General features: G+C 48.0%; 1 protein-coding gene across 3 annotated transcripts in view; it reads right to left on the reverse strand.

Annotated features, from left to right (window-relative positions):
* Nucleotides 1–15,136, reverse strand: part of LOC147108101 (mesoderm induction early response protein 2-like) — a 137,110-nt gene that overhangs the window by 40,393 nt on the left and 81,581 nt on the right. For all 3 annotated transcript variants that reach the window (XM_086004588.1, XM_086004590.1, XM_086004589.1), the window contains one exon: nt 14,103–14,175. In XM_086004588.1, the coding sequence (XP_085860714.1) occupies nt 14,103–14,175 (73 nt within the window). The remainder of the gene's footprint in view (nt 1–14,102; nt 14,176–15,136) is intronic.

Genomic DNA, 15,136 nt, shown 5'->3' on the forward strand with positions numbered 1-15,136 from the left:
TGCTGGATAACTAGATAGGAGCACGTCTAGCGCGGCCAGTACAGTGAAAAGATATCAGTGAAAATATATCAGTGAAAAGATAGCAATACGGCTAGCTGTGAAGAGCGGAGCAGGAGGAACCCAGAGTAAGCCTTAACCTCGTAGAGCACATCTACCTCACATCAACATGTCAGAAGATAATAACGAAAATGCTTTGCAGCAAGTAGAAGACCTTAAACAGGCAGACGAAACTGTAGAACGTGACAATCGGTCTATAAGCTCCGGTTACTACAGATCGCAAGTTGGTTCACGGTCATCGGGTGGTTCTAGAGTAAGCATAGCCATCGCCAAAGCACGGGCTAAGCTAGTAGCAGCTCAAGCCAGAGCTGCGCATGCGGACAGTGAAATAGAAATAAAAGTAAGACAGGCCCGTCTCCAAGCTGAACCCCAAGCAGAACAGGCCCGACTCCAAGCAGAACAGGCCCGACTCCAAGCAGAACAGGCCCGACTCCAAGCGGAACAGGCCCGACTCCAAGCGGAACAGGCCCGTCACCAAGTGGAACGCCAGGCTGAACAGGCCCGTCTCCAAGCCACATTAAGCGCTCTGCAGCAACAAAAAGAGATAGATGCTGCATTAGCCGAGACACAAGTATTCGAGGCAATTTTGGAGGGAGCTGTTCCCGAGACAGCTTACAAACCTTTAATTCCCGTTCCATGGCAGAGTCCACGACAGCGCACCATAGATTACGTGAGCAACCATGCCGACATACAGTTTACAGGAGAAAGGGATGGAGGCCCACACATCTCTACAGACGCAAGCACTTCGTATAACATGCCACAAGTTGCCAACCAAGGTCAAAGCAGACGGCGTGCCTCAAGCCGCAGAGTCTCTCCCAGCAGAACGGAAGACACGGTGCAAAGGAATAGGATGCCGAATAGAGAAAGTCAGAGGCAAATCCCCTCTCGGTTCCTTGAGACCCCCAACAGAGCCCCCAGCCAAGGCAACCCTGGCACAGGTCCCAGCACCTACGACCTCGCCAAATACCTTGCACGCACCCAGCTGGTGACTTCGGGGTTAATCAAGTTTGATGACAGGCCGGAGAATTATCGGGCTTGGAAGTCCTGCTTCCACGATGCCATATCGGGCTTAGACCTGTCGGCAGGAGAAGAGCTCGGCCTCCTTATCAAATGGCTCGGCCCAGGGTCCGCCGGACAGGCCTGCAGGATAAAAGCAGCCAATGTGGGGCAGCTGCCAGAGGGGTTGAAGAAGGCTTGGGTGAGGCTGGAAGAAAGCTACGGCTCGCCCGAAGCCATTGAAAGGGCTCTCTTTGACAGGTTGGAGAACTTTCCAAGGTTGACGAGTAAGGAACCCCAGAAGCTCCGCGACCTTGGAGATCTGCTGTCGGAACTCGAAGCCGCAAAGCAGGACGGCTACCTACCCGGTCTATCGTACTTAGACACTTCCAGAGGGGTAAGTCCCATCATTGAGAAGCTTCCATTTAACCTGCAGGAGAAGTGGATAACGTTTGGATCAAAGTTCAAGCTAAAGCACAACGTGGCGTTCCCACCGTTCTCTGCGTTCGTTAAATTCATCCGTAAAGAAGCCAAAGCCAGGAATGACCCCAGCTTCAACTTCTTCTCCTCCCACCCAGCACTTGCCAGAAGAGACAAGTTCGACAGACATGGAAAGGCACCAATATCTGTCCACAGAATGCAAGTGTCCTCAATTGAGCACACAAAGATTCAGAAGAAACCTGAGGATATGAGCAAACAATGCCCTATCCACAACAAGCCCCATCCTTTAAAGAAGTGCAGAGGCTTCAGAGATGTCCCTGGAAGATCGGAAACAATATCTTAAAGAGAACTCTATATGTTTCAGGTGCTGCTCGTCCACGAGCCATCTCGCCAAGAACTGCAAGGTAGATGCAAAATGCACTGAATGTGAAAGTGATCGGCACGTTTCAGCACTACACCCAGGCCCAGCTCCTTGGAAGTCAGAGACGCCTCCTCCCGCATCAGAGCACGGCGGGGAGAGGGAGCTGCTGGTCCAGAGATTACATCCAGGTGCACCGAGGTGTGTGGAGAAGGAGTGAGCGCAAGAGCATGCTCCAAGATATGCCTCGTTAATGTGTACCCTGTAGGACGTCGCACACTAGAGAACAAGCCATCTCAGGTGAGCACACTCAAGACTTCCATCTTGGAGAATGGTCGTCCAAGCTACCTTACCCCATGCAGTAGACAGATCCGCGTGGTGTTTGACTCCAGTGCACCATATCAGGGCGTCTCTCTCAACGACATACTCCTCACAGGGCCCGATCTTAACAACAGCCTCTTGGGAGTGCTCATGAGATTCAGGAAAGAGCCCGTCGCCATCACTGCCGATATCCAGCACGTTTCATTGCTTCGTGGTGCGAGAAGACCACAGAGACTTCCTCCGCTTCCTGTGGTATCGGGACAATGACCCCAATAGAGACATTGTGGACTACAGAATGCGTGTCCATGTCTTTGGGAATAGCCCATCCCCTGCTGTCGCCATATACGGACTAAGGAGGGCTGCCAAGGAAGAAGACGACGACTTTGGCAGTGATGTGAGAGGGTTCATCGAACGAGAGTTCTACGTCGACGACGCACTGAAGTCATTCCCGACCAAAGCAGAGGCCATCAGTACCCTCGGACGAGCCCAGGAACTACTTGCACTATCCAACCTCAGGCTGCATAAGATAGCTCTAACAGACCAGCAGTGATGGAGGCATTCCCCCCTGAAGATCGTGCTAAGGACGTCAAGGACCTAAACCTCTTCACTGATGACCTCCCCCTACAGCGTAGCCTAGGGGTGTTGTTGAACATAGCAACAGACACGTTCAAGTTCCAAGTCCTAGACGCCAAGAAACCCTTCACACGTAGAGGAGTGCTCTCTACAGTCAACAGCCGATACGACCCTCTCGGCTTCTTAGCCCCTGTCACCATACAAGGCAGGCTGCTCCTCAGGGAACTCTCCACACGCGCTGAAGAGTGGGATTCACCTCTCCCTGAAGAGATGGAAGCAGAGTGGGACAGATGGAGAGACTCACTCCAAGACTTACAGGAGATCCGAATACCTCGCTGCTATTCGTCTTTCTCTCCCTTAAATGCCCAATTCAAAGAGCTTTGTGTCTTTGCAGACGCATCCGCTAAGGCCATTGCAAGTGTGGCTTATCTGAAGGTCACCACTCAAGAAGGACAAAGCAAAATCGGCTTCGTCTTTGATAGAGGCAAGTTGGCGCCCCAGCCAGACCTCACCATACCCAGGTTGGAACTGTGCGTAGCAGAACGCAACCTACCCCCTCACAGCAGTTTACGGAAGCTGCATCCTATCATCGACATCGACGGATCGTCTCTGAGGTGGTTCTTCTTTTGTCGCCAGAGGACTCCAGTGACAAGTAGAGTTCAGACTATGTGGAGTCGTTAACGACCCCAGACGGGGAGTGTTCTGGACCAATGAACATTTTATGTGTGCAGATAGCACCCTCTGGTGGTGGTTATTGTGTTAACAGTTTGTATGCTGGAAAGGTCATCTGATCTTTCTTCCTGTGTGAGGTCATTTGACCTTTGTTCCTTTCTTCCTGTGTGAGGTCATTTGACCTTTGTTCCTTTCTTCCTGTGAGGTCATTTGACCTTCCTACCTTTCTTCCTGTTGACCCCAGGAAGCAGTTTCGCTAGGAAGAACCTGACTTGAGTAATGGAGAATCTGCCAGGAGAGGTTCCATTCACAATCCAAAGTAATCTGATTTCATATGTTAGGCCAAGCGCAATATCTTTTCACAAATTTGTTCGAGTAAAGGCTTCAAACAGCAAACGGCTTCAGAAGAATTATTTTGAATAGAGTGTTTAACTTGCTGGATAGCTAGATAGGAGCACGTCTAGCGTGGCCAGTACAATACTACTCTGCACCATAGCCACAAGCTCAAGAGTATCATGAGCTGAGCAACAGAAAAAACACATACTGATGATTCTCAACAGGGAACTTATGTATTTCACAAATGAGGAAGAACACTATTCAAGTACTGTACTTGGCATTTTGCTAGTCACCTTTAAGCAATTTTCAGAAGCGAGTGGCCACCATCTTGAAAATCAACCATGAAGAGATGAGTAGGATTTTCAGGGCTTTCTTCGTGCATTCAAACCATGGCGATTTTGCTTATATTTGTGTAGCCATTTGAAAACATTCAGAGGAATGGAATATAGTATGTTTTCAAATGGCTTAGTGTTTATCTCCCCAGAGCTGAGGCAAAGGGCTAGATTTTCGGGGAGCCGCCAGGCGGGGTTTCAGGCGTGTGGGGTGGGGGGAAATCCCGAATTCGGGGGTCCCGACACCATCCCGCCCAAATTAAGTTTCAGGGGCGGCGGGTACCCGCCCCGCACTGGGACCCGCCAAAACCAGGCGGGAAGGGATTAGAGCAGCGGGAGCAGAGGAGGAGCAGCCGGGTATAAAAACCCACGACCAGCGAGGCCCGAGAGCACTCGGAGCAGCGGGAGCAGAGGAGGAGCAGCCGGGTATAAAAACCCACGACCAGCGAGGCCCGAGAGCACTCGGAGCAGAGGAGGAGCAGCCGGGTATAAAAACCCACGACCAGCGAGGCCCGAGAGCACTCGGAGCAGCGGGAGCAGAGGAGGAGCAGCCGGGTATAAAAACCCACGACCAGCGAGGCCCGAGAGCACTCGGAGCAGCGGGAGCAGAGGAGGAGCAGCCGGGTATAAAAACCCACGACCAGCGAGGCCCGAGAGCACTCGGAGCAGCGGGAGCAGAGGAGGAGCAGCCGGGTATAAAAACCCACGACCAGCGAGGCCCGAGAGCACTCGGAGCAGCGGGAGCAGAGGAGGAGCAGCCGGGTATAAAAACCCACGACCAGCGAGGCCCGAGAGCACTCGGAGCAGCGGGAGCAGAGGAGGAGCAGCCGGGTATAAACACCCACGACCAGCGAGGCCCGAGAGCACTCGGAGCAGCGGGAGCAGAGGAGGAGCAGCCGGGTATAAAAACCCACGACCAGCGAGGCCCGAGAGCACTCGGAGCAGCGGGAGCAGAGGAGGAGCAGCCGGGTATAAAAACCCACGACCAGCGAGGCCCGAGAGCACTCGGAGCAGCGGGAGCAGAGGAGGAGCAGCCGGGTATAAAAACCCACGACCAGCGAGGCCCGAGAGCACTCGGAGCAGCGGGAGCAGAGGAGGAGCAGCCGGGTATAAAAACCCACGACCAGCGAGGCCCGAGAGCACTCGGAGCAGCGGGAGCAGAGGAGGAGCAGCCGGGTATAAAAACCCACGACCAGCGAGGCCCGAGAGCACTCGGAGCAGCGGGAGCAGAGGAGGAGCAGCCGGGTATAAAAACCCACGACCAGCGAGGCCCGAGAGCACTCGGAGCAGCGGGAGCAGAGGAGGAGCAGCCGGGTATAAAAACCCACGACCAGCGAGGCCCGAGAGCACTCGGAGCAGCGGGAGCAGAGGAGGAGCAGCCGGGTATAAAAACCCACGACCAGCGAGGCCCGAGAGCACTCGGAGCAGCGGGAGCAGAGGAGGAGCAGCCGGGTATAAAAACCCACGACCAGCGAGGCCCGAGAGCACTCGGAGCAGCGGGAGCAGAGGAGGAGCAGCCGGGTATAAAAACCCACGACCAGCGAGGCCCGAGAGCACTCGGAGCAGCGGGAGCAGAGGAGGAGCAGCCGGGTATAAAAACCCACGACCAGCGAGGCCCGAGAGCACTCGGAGCAGCGGGAGCAGAGGAGGAGCAGCCGGGTATAAAAACCCACGACCAGCGAGGCCCGAGAGCACTCGGAGCAGCGGGAGCAGAGGAGGAGCAGCCGGGTATAAAAACCCACGACCAGCGAGGCCCGAGAACACTCGGAGCAGCGGGAGCAGAGGAGGAGCAGCCGGGTATAAAAACCCACGACCAGCGAGGCCCGAGAGCACTCGGAGCAGCAGAGAGCAGCGAGGAGGAGCCCGGCTTAAAAACCGGCGGCAGTTGCGAGGCGTACCAAATCAACAGCAGAGGAGAGGGGTAAATAGTAATCAGTGTGTGACGTCACCAGGGAGCAGCTGGTGCAGTCGGGAGAGCAGGAGGCCAGTAACTCTTATATAGGTGGAGCTGTTGCTAAACCCGAAACACTACAGTGTAGTGTCTCCCACCCTTCCACCTCCTCTAACCTTTTAGGGGTTAGGGGAAGTTGAAAAGGTAGGTTCAATTTATTTTAGTTCAGGAGCCTAACCTAGGTGGAAAAGGTTCCAGGACAGGAGGCGGCAGTGAAAATACAACACCAGAAAACAGGTAGGTGACTGGTTGGTGAGTACTTTCACAAACTTATTCTAAGTAGAATTCAATAATTAAGCTAAATCGTAGTAAATAAAAGGGTCTTGTAAGGGTTAAGTCATGGAAGGGCAGCTCAGACCCGTGTCATGCTCCTCCTGTGCCATGTGGGAAATCAGGGACACTGTCCCTGACAACTATGTGTGCAGGAAGTGTGTCCAGCTGCAGCTCCTAGCGGACCGCATGGCGGCGCTGGAGCTGCGAATGGACTCACTCTGGAGCATACGCGATGCTGAGGATCTTGTGGATAGCACATTCAGTGAGTTGGTCACACCGCAGGTAAAGGCTAGCTCAGACAGTAAATGGGTGACCAAAAGGCAGGGTAAAGGCAGGAAGGTAGTGCAGGAGTCACCTGCGGTCATCTCCCTCCAAAACAGGTTTACCGTTTTGGGTACTGTTGGGGGAGATGACTTATCAGGGGAAGGCACCAGCAGCCAGGTTCAGGGCACCATGACTGGCTCTGCTGCACAGAAGGGCGGGAAAAAGAGGGATAGGGCTATAGTGATAGGGGATTCAATTGTAAGGGGGATAGACAGGAGTTTCTGTGGCCGAGACCGAGACTCCAAGATGGTATGTTGCCTCCCTGGTGCAAGGGTCAAGGATGTCTCGGAGCGGGTGCAGAGCATTCTGAAGGGGGAGGGGGATCAGCCAGTTGTCGTGGTACATGTAGGTCCAACGATGTAGGTAAAAAGAGGGAGGAGGTCCTACAAGCTGAATTTAGGGAGTTAGGAGCTAAATTGAAAAGTAGGACCTCAAAGGTAGTAATCTCTGGATTGCTACCAGTGCCACGAGCTAATAAGTTTAGAGAGAGTAAGATAGATAAGCTAAATACGTGGCTTGAGCAGTGGTGCAAGGGAGAGGGATTTAAATTCTTGAGGCATTGGAACCAGTTCTTGGGGAGGAGTGACCTGTACCAAGGGGACGGTCTACACCTGAACTGTGAGGGAGCCGATGTCCTCGGGGTAATATTTTCTAGGGCGGTTCGGGAGGATTTAAACTAATTTGGCAGGGGGATGGGAACCTAGGTAGTGGAAAAGAGGGAAGTCATATGAAGTCAGAAATAGATGGTAGAAAGGTGAGAAGCAATAAGCAAAGGAGAGAAACACAAAGGGCCAAACTAATTCATAATGAGAGTGTGAAAAAAGCAAGCCTGAAGGCTTTGTATCTTAATGCTAGAAGCATTAGGAACAAGGTGGATGAATTAGTTGTGGAAATAGAGGTAAACAAGTATGATTTGATTGGGATTACAGAAACGTGGCTGCAGGGTGGGCAAGGCTGGGAACTTAACATCCAGGGATATACAATATTTAGGAAGGATCGGCAAAAAGGTAGGGGAGGTGGGGTAGCATTGCTGGTAAAGGAGGGGATTAATGCAATGGAAAGGAAGGATATTAACTCGGATGAAACGGAATCTGTATGGGTAGAAATGAGAAATAGCAAGGGGAGGAAAACGTTAGTGGGTGTGATATATAGGCCTCCAAATAGTAATATGGAGGTGAGGGAAGGCATAAAAAGGGAAATTAGAGAAGCGTGTGATAAGAGCACAGCTGTCATCATGGGTGACTTTAATTTACATATTGATTGGACTACCCAAATTAGTAAAAATTCTGAGGAGGAGGAATTCCTGGAATGTTTTCGGGACGGTTATCTGGATCAATATGTCGAGGAGCCGACTCGAGATCAGGCCATTTTAGACTGGGTATTGTGCAATGAGAAGGGACTTATCAGCAATCTTCTTGTACGAGGCCCCTTGGGTCAGAGCGATCATAATATGATCGAGCTCTCAGTCGAGATGGAGAGTGAGGAAATTGAATCAGAGACTAAGGTCCAGAACTTAAATAAAGGGAATTACGAGGGTCTGAGACGGGAATTGGGTAAGATTGATTGGGTGGTGTTTCTGGGGGGATTGACAGTAGAGAGACAATGGCAAGCATTCAAAGATAGAATGGAAGAATTCCAGAACATGTTTATACCGGTTTGGCATAAAAATAAACCTAAAAAGGTGACTCAACCGTGGATAACGAGGGAAATTAGGGACAGCATAAAATAAAAAAAAAAGGGCATATCAACTGGCAAAAAAAAGCACCAGACCGGAAGATTGGGGGCAGTACAGGATACAGCAAAAGAGGACAAAGGGATTAATCAGGAAGGGGAAAATAGAATACGAAAGTAAACTTGCAGCAAACATAAAGACAGACTGCAAAAGCTTTTATCGGTATATCAGGAGGAAAAGACTGGTAAAATCCCAAGTCGGTCCCTTGCAGTCCGATTCGGGAGAATATATAATGGAGAATAAGGAAATGGCAGACCAATTAAACTCATACTTTGGTTCTGTATTCACAAAGGAGGACACAAATAACCTCCCAGGAATATCGGCAAACATGGGGACTAATGAGAGGGAGGAGCTGACAGAAATTAGTATCTCTAGGGATATGGTGTTGGGTAAGTTGAGGGGACTGAAGGCCGACAAATCCCCGGGGCCTGATAAACTACATCCTAGGGTACTTAAGGAGGTGGCCCTGGAGCTAGCAGATGCTCTAAGGATCATCTTCCGGAACTCCATTGACTCGGGAACAGTACCCGTGGATTGGAGGGTAGCTAATGTTACCCCAATATTTAAAAAGGGGGGTAGAGAGAAAGCAGGGAATTATAGACCAGTAAGCCTTACATCGGTTGTGGGCAAAATGCTAGAGTCCATTATTAAGGATAAAATAGCGGAGCACTTGACAAATGGGGAAAGGATCGGACAGAGTCAACATGGATTTACAAAGGGTAAATCGTGTTTGACTAATCTGCTGGAATTTTTTGAGGAAGTAACTGGTAAAATAGATGGGGGAGAGCCAGTGGATGTGGTGTACCTTGACTTCCAGAAAGCCTTCGATAAAGTTCCACACAAAAGATTATCATGCAAAATTAAGGCTCATGGAATTGGGGGCAAAGTATTAACGTGGATAGAGAACTGGCTGGCGGATAGAAAACAGAGAGTTGGAATAAACGGCTCGTTTTCGGAGTGGCAGGCAGTGACCAGCGGGGTGCCGCAAGGATCTGTCCTGGGACCCCAGCTGTTCACAATATATATAAATGATCTGGATCAGGGAATTGGATGCAATATTTCCAAATTCGCTGACGACACTAAACTAGGAGGAGGGGTGGGCTCTGATGAGGATGTCAGGAGGCTACAGTGCGATTTGGACAGGTTGGGGGAATGGGCGGATACGTGGCAGATGCACTATAATGTGGATAAATGCGAGGTTATCCACTTTGGGGGTAAAAACAGGAGGGTAGATTATTATCTAAATGGCAATAGATTGGGAGATGGGGAAGTGCAGAGGGACCTGGGTGTTCTTGTGCACCAGTCACTGAAGGAGAGCATGCAGGTGCAACAGGCGATTAAGAAGGCAAATGGTATGTTGGCCTTCATATCAAGGGGGTTCGAGTATAGGAATAGGGATACCTTACTACAGCTGTACAAGGTGCTGGTGAGACCGCATCTGGAGTATTGTGTACAGTTTTGGTCGCCCCATCTGCGGAAGGATGTTCTTGCCATGGAAAGAGTGCAACGGCGATTCACCAGGCTGATACCTGGAATGGCGGGAATGACCTACGAAGAGAGATTAAATAGTTTGGGCTTGTACTCACTGGAGTTTAGAAGATTGAGAGGGGATCTCATCGAAACATATAAAATTATGGCAGGCCTGGACAGGCTGAATTCAGAGAGAATGTTTCCAATGGCCGGGGAGCACAGAACCAGGGGCCACAGTCTAAAAATAGCGGGCAAATCATTTAAAACAGAGATGAGGAAGAATTTCTTCACTCAAAGAGTGGTGAGCCTGTGGAATTCCCTGCCACAGAGGGCTGTGAAGGCTAATTCAATAAATATTTTCAAGAGAGAATTGGATATATTTCTGAAGGCTAAGGGGATTAAGGGTTACGGAGAAAAGGCGGGGACAGGGTACTGAACTGGTAAGATCAGCCATGATCTCATTGAATGGCGGAGCAGGCTCGAAGGGCCGAATGGCCTACTCCTGTTCCTATCTCTATGTTTAGTGCCAATTAACTGCCTGTTAACAGGTAGTTAACAGGCAGTTTTTAGCCTAATCCCTATTTTGAGGGGTGTCGTGTGGGATTCCCGACGGCTCCAAACCACGCCAGGTTAGAGCAGTCGGGCCGTCGGGTTGAAGGACTTGGAGGGGTCGTGATGTCGGTGTTGAGGTGAGTGATGGGTGCATGAGTGCAAAGATAAGTGTGTTTGGTGTGTCCAATGTGTGTAAAGAAGTTTAAATTACCTGTACTTACCTTAACAGCCTTTCTTCCTCTAGGTTTCGGGAGTCCATCACTCAGCAGGCACTGAAAGCAGAATGGCTGCGATCTGTCAAAAGTGACAGCCTTCAGCTTTCATTGCCGGAGAGATTTCTGACTGAGTCTGCATAGAAGGACTCAGGTTAGAAGTCAGACTGTCAATGTTTGACAGCTTCAAACAGCTGTGAAGCGCTGATATTTCATCTGTCAAGAACTCTTGACAGATGAAATATCAGTCTGTGACGTCACCTGTTGCCGGGTGGCCCTTAATTGGCCTGCTGAGCCCGCTGGGCGGGCTTAACAAGGTCAATCAAGGGAAAATCACGCGGATAGGCCGGACGTCGATGTAGGCGGGACTAAAACCCGAAAGTTGAAGTCCCACCTCCTTCCCGACAGCTTTATGAAAATCTACCTCGTAGAGTCAGTGTTGATGTTTACTGTACACGACAAAGCAGCATGCTTACTGCAGAAACAATAGCCCCGCTTTTAACTTCAGGTGGATTCCCCGCTCAGGCCCGAGTTAAAATTACAGTCGGGTCTCAATGATGTCATCGGGCCGCAACATGCACGTGTAAAGAAGGACCCTGTCGGCGCCAGGCGCGTGTCCTTGCTGCCTGCTCAGGACAGCAGGTTAAAATTGCAGATGTTACGATCATGGCGGCTTTCGGACAGGTAAGAGCCGGGGCGATGTTAACTGCCCGCCCGCCAGGGTTCTGTTGAGCGAGTAGGGTTAAAATCGCCCCGAATGACGCAGCTCTCTGGAGACTCTTCTAGTCAAAGTAAATGTTCACTGCCACGTAAAAACTGCAAAGCCTACTCATTGGATGTTTAAAAAAATTATTTTCCTGCTGCGCAATTTACATTTTGTACAGAAACTGAATAATTGCTACCACCCAGTGGATGAAAGGAAGAATGCAACATATCCTACTAATTGCATTGCAAAAATTGACATACAATCTTGACACAGGTTAAATCTCAGCCATGTGCAGGACCTCATCCAGTGGAAGAATAAGGAATTTTAGCAAGATTGTGACTTTCTGCATCTAGGGTTAGTGTTAGAACCATAGAAGTTTATAGCACAGAAGGAGGCCATTTTGGCCCACTTGTGCCTGTGCAAAAAGAGACATTAAGAAGAATTAAGAAATAGGAGTAGGAGTAGGCCATACGGCCCCTCGGGCCTGCTCCGCCATTCAATAGGATCATGGCTGATCTGAATCTAGACTCACGTCCACTTCCCTGCCCTCTCCCCGTAACCCCTAATTCCCTTATCTGCTAGGAAAATGTCTATCTCCATTTTAAATTTATTTAATGTTGCAGCTTCCACAGCTCTCTGGGGTAGCAAATTCCATAGATTTACTACCCTCTGAGTGAAGAAGTTTCTCCTCATCTCAGTTTTGAAAGGGCAGCCCCTTATTCTAAGATTATGCCCCCAAGTTCTAATCTCACCCATCAGTGGAAACATCCTCACCGCATCCACCCGATCAAGTCCCCTCACAATCTTATAATTCTGCCAAGTCGAGTATTTAGTTTCAGTCAGACTGCATCAAATTATCACATCAGAATTAAAAATGAATACAAACAAATAAACTTCAAAATACAACTGCATGAAATAGACCAAAATAAAAACTGGAATAAAAAAGTCTAAAAAAGGTTATAATAAGCCACAGAATGCGAACAATGTTTTGAATAAAGCATCATCGTTTGTAAATGCCACTTATGTAACAATAATTTTCTTTTGCAGTGTTGAAGTTGCTTAAAGATACACAAAATAAAATGGGAATGATACTTTAGAATCAGCACTACACCAGTGCATGCTATCAGTGTAAAACAACAGCAAGATCTGAAAGCTTACTATCACCACTAACTGGCACTTAGTAGTATTGCAACTATTGAGCCTAGACAAATTTAATTTAATGGCTGTAAAATGTTTATTCAATGGATAAGCATGTGTCCTTTTGGCTTCTTAGATCTTATTACTAGCTCAACTGAGCAGGATTTTTGCTAGATAAAAAGGTACAGACTTAAAGAAATCGCACTCCATTTTAACTGATGGTCTAAGTTAAATCTCCAGCTCATTTAACTATATGAATGGTTGCCTGAACAAACCGGTAAAGCTGTAGTTCCATACAGACAGTCATACATCTTTTGATGGCCAATCAAAATTCATTCAAATATCATCCGATTTTTCACACACTAAACCCAGATATTTTCAGCAGAAAAATAACAAACCAACCATCAAACCAGTTGGTATGGCAATTCTAAGCTTTCAATTTCGTCATTCAACGAACAGAAACTTACATTTGTAAAACATTTTACACACTGGAAAGACATTTTCAGAATGCGTCAGAGAAGTGCGGAGAAGAAACAAATGGACACCGAACGTGTGGGAAGAACCAGCAGATGGAACTAAGTGATGCGAATGAAAGATTGGCTGAAGAAGAATATTTTGAGAAGGTTTTTGGAAGCAGGAAGGGGGGAGGGAAAGCAGAGGGATTTAACGAGGAAATTCCAGAAGGCAGAGGCATGGCAGCTGAAAGAGTGGCTACCAATGGTGAAGTGTCAAGGTTGGAGAACAATTGTAGACCAGTGTCAGAGTGCCAGCAACAACACAGGTCTGAAGATCATTGAGGTCGGATGGGCGAGGCTGTGGAGATATTTGAAGAAAACGACAAGAGATTTTGAAATCGATAGAGGGACACAAGGAGCAAGTGGAGTGTGGCAAGACCCAGAGTGATGAAAGCATGGGGCTGAGAGCAGGCAAGGAAAGGGTAGTGGCATTCTGAATTTGTAACTATTTGTGGAGGATTGGGAAATGCTAGGGTCAGAGATGATTAGAGACTCAACACAGCACTGTGGGAAGAGGCAGTGGCAGAGATGGGCGACGTTTCGAAGGTGGGAGAAGATGGTGTTGGTAACAGAACCGACGTGGGCAAGGAAACTAAGTTCTCACTCAGGCAACATGCTAAGTTTCTACATCAGTCCAAGTTTCTGAATGTAGCCTGAGCTGTCAATTAGGGAAGTTGATGGAGTTGAGGAGAGGTATGTAGGAGTTGAGAGGAGCCTTCAGTTTTGTCTACAGCGAGTTGAAAGAAATTTTGATTCATGCAAGCCTTCATATCGGAAAGGCAACTGCAGAGTATTTAAGTCTGTTGGCCCTACTGAGATAGTTTAATAGTAAAATGCATTTCAACATACTGCACATTAAAATGTCAAACTGTACAAGTTGTGATTATTGAGTATGATCCTAATATACTGTCCTGAGATATGGAAAACACACACAAGTCAGAAACTTATACAAATACCTAGATATTAGTTAAAACCTACTGATAATTGATAGAATATTTAACTAAACTACTGCGGATCGATGTGGACGAATATATTTCAGTGCATTACATAAAGGAAGGATTAGGTATTTAAGTCTAGAGGACTATGAAAGGGATTTGAGGAAATGCCAGTATGGGTGAAACTGCATGCTCTCTCCTGTCCTTACCTTTTTCATTTTGCCTATATCTGCCGATAAATGGTGGAATAGGGGCTTGATACTGAGGTCCAACCATAATCTCCTGAAAGAAATCAAAGTACAAATTTTGGCAAGTTATCCTTCAGGGTGTAACATACATTCTCAAGTCTCAACCAAAAGATCTAAATTGCAACAACTTGTGACCAAAGCTGATTACACCAAAGCTGATTACACCATTGAGAATCTTCACCAAGGGCAAGTTTATACTCTGACACAGCAGTATATACAGGGACAAGTTGTAATCACTCAAGAGTGGAGCCAGTCCCATTGGAGAAACCACATCTTTTATATTGTTGGATAGTTTCTACAGCAGTATGTTCAGCTGTACAATATCCATGCATGCATAATCATGTGCAGTTGCTTTTAAGTCACTGATTGAAACCATTTCTGTGGTTTCTTTACCTTCTTTCCTTCCCCAATCGCTGAGGAAGATACAGGTAAGCTTTGCCTGCTTGTATTGAGGCAGCCAGCAGTGCCTCAGCTGCTCAGCTTACCAACAGCCATGTTACTTGGCTGCCTCGCCGCGCTGGCCAATTTTCACCGACTAATATCTGGAAGAGCATTAGGAAGAATTTGGGAAATTAGCACGTCTGTGAAAAATGTTAGAACAACTGAGGTAGGACGTAACCTTAATGCCGCCTTTAGTACAGCACACATGTAGAATTCAAAACAATGAAATGAATTTCTTTTAAATACCTGAAAAAACTTTAAAATAATTGGGAATTAGAAAAAAAAATAAGCACGTAGTTTGCTCTGTCCACTTGTATACGACTAAAACATAAGGTACTCCAATGATCTCGATCTCAGCGATAATATATAAATAACAATTCTTCCTAATGGGCTCATATTTTAAAAATGCAGTCAGCCAAATTTAAATTGCATACCGTGATCAATTAAAAAAAATACTCTTGACAGACATTACATCGGCACATCATTTCAACAAGGTTACCATTTTTATTTCCCTGTGGACTGAGGGAATAAGTGTTTCTGCATTTTCAATATTA

Source organism: Somniosus microcephalus, chromosome 13 (genome assembly GCF_052327205.1).
Source record: "Somniosus microcephalus isolate GS21.2 chromosome 13, FLI_Smic_1.0, whole genome shotgun sequence".
NCBI classification, from domain to species: domain Eukaryota; kingdom Metazoa; phylum Chordata; class Chondrichthyes; order Squaliformes; family Somniosidae; genus Somniosus; species Somniosus microcephalus.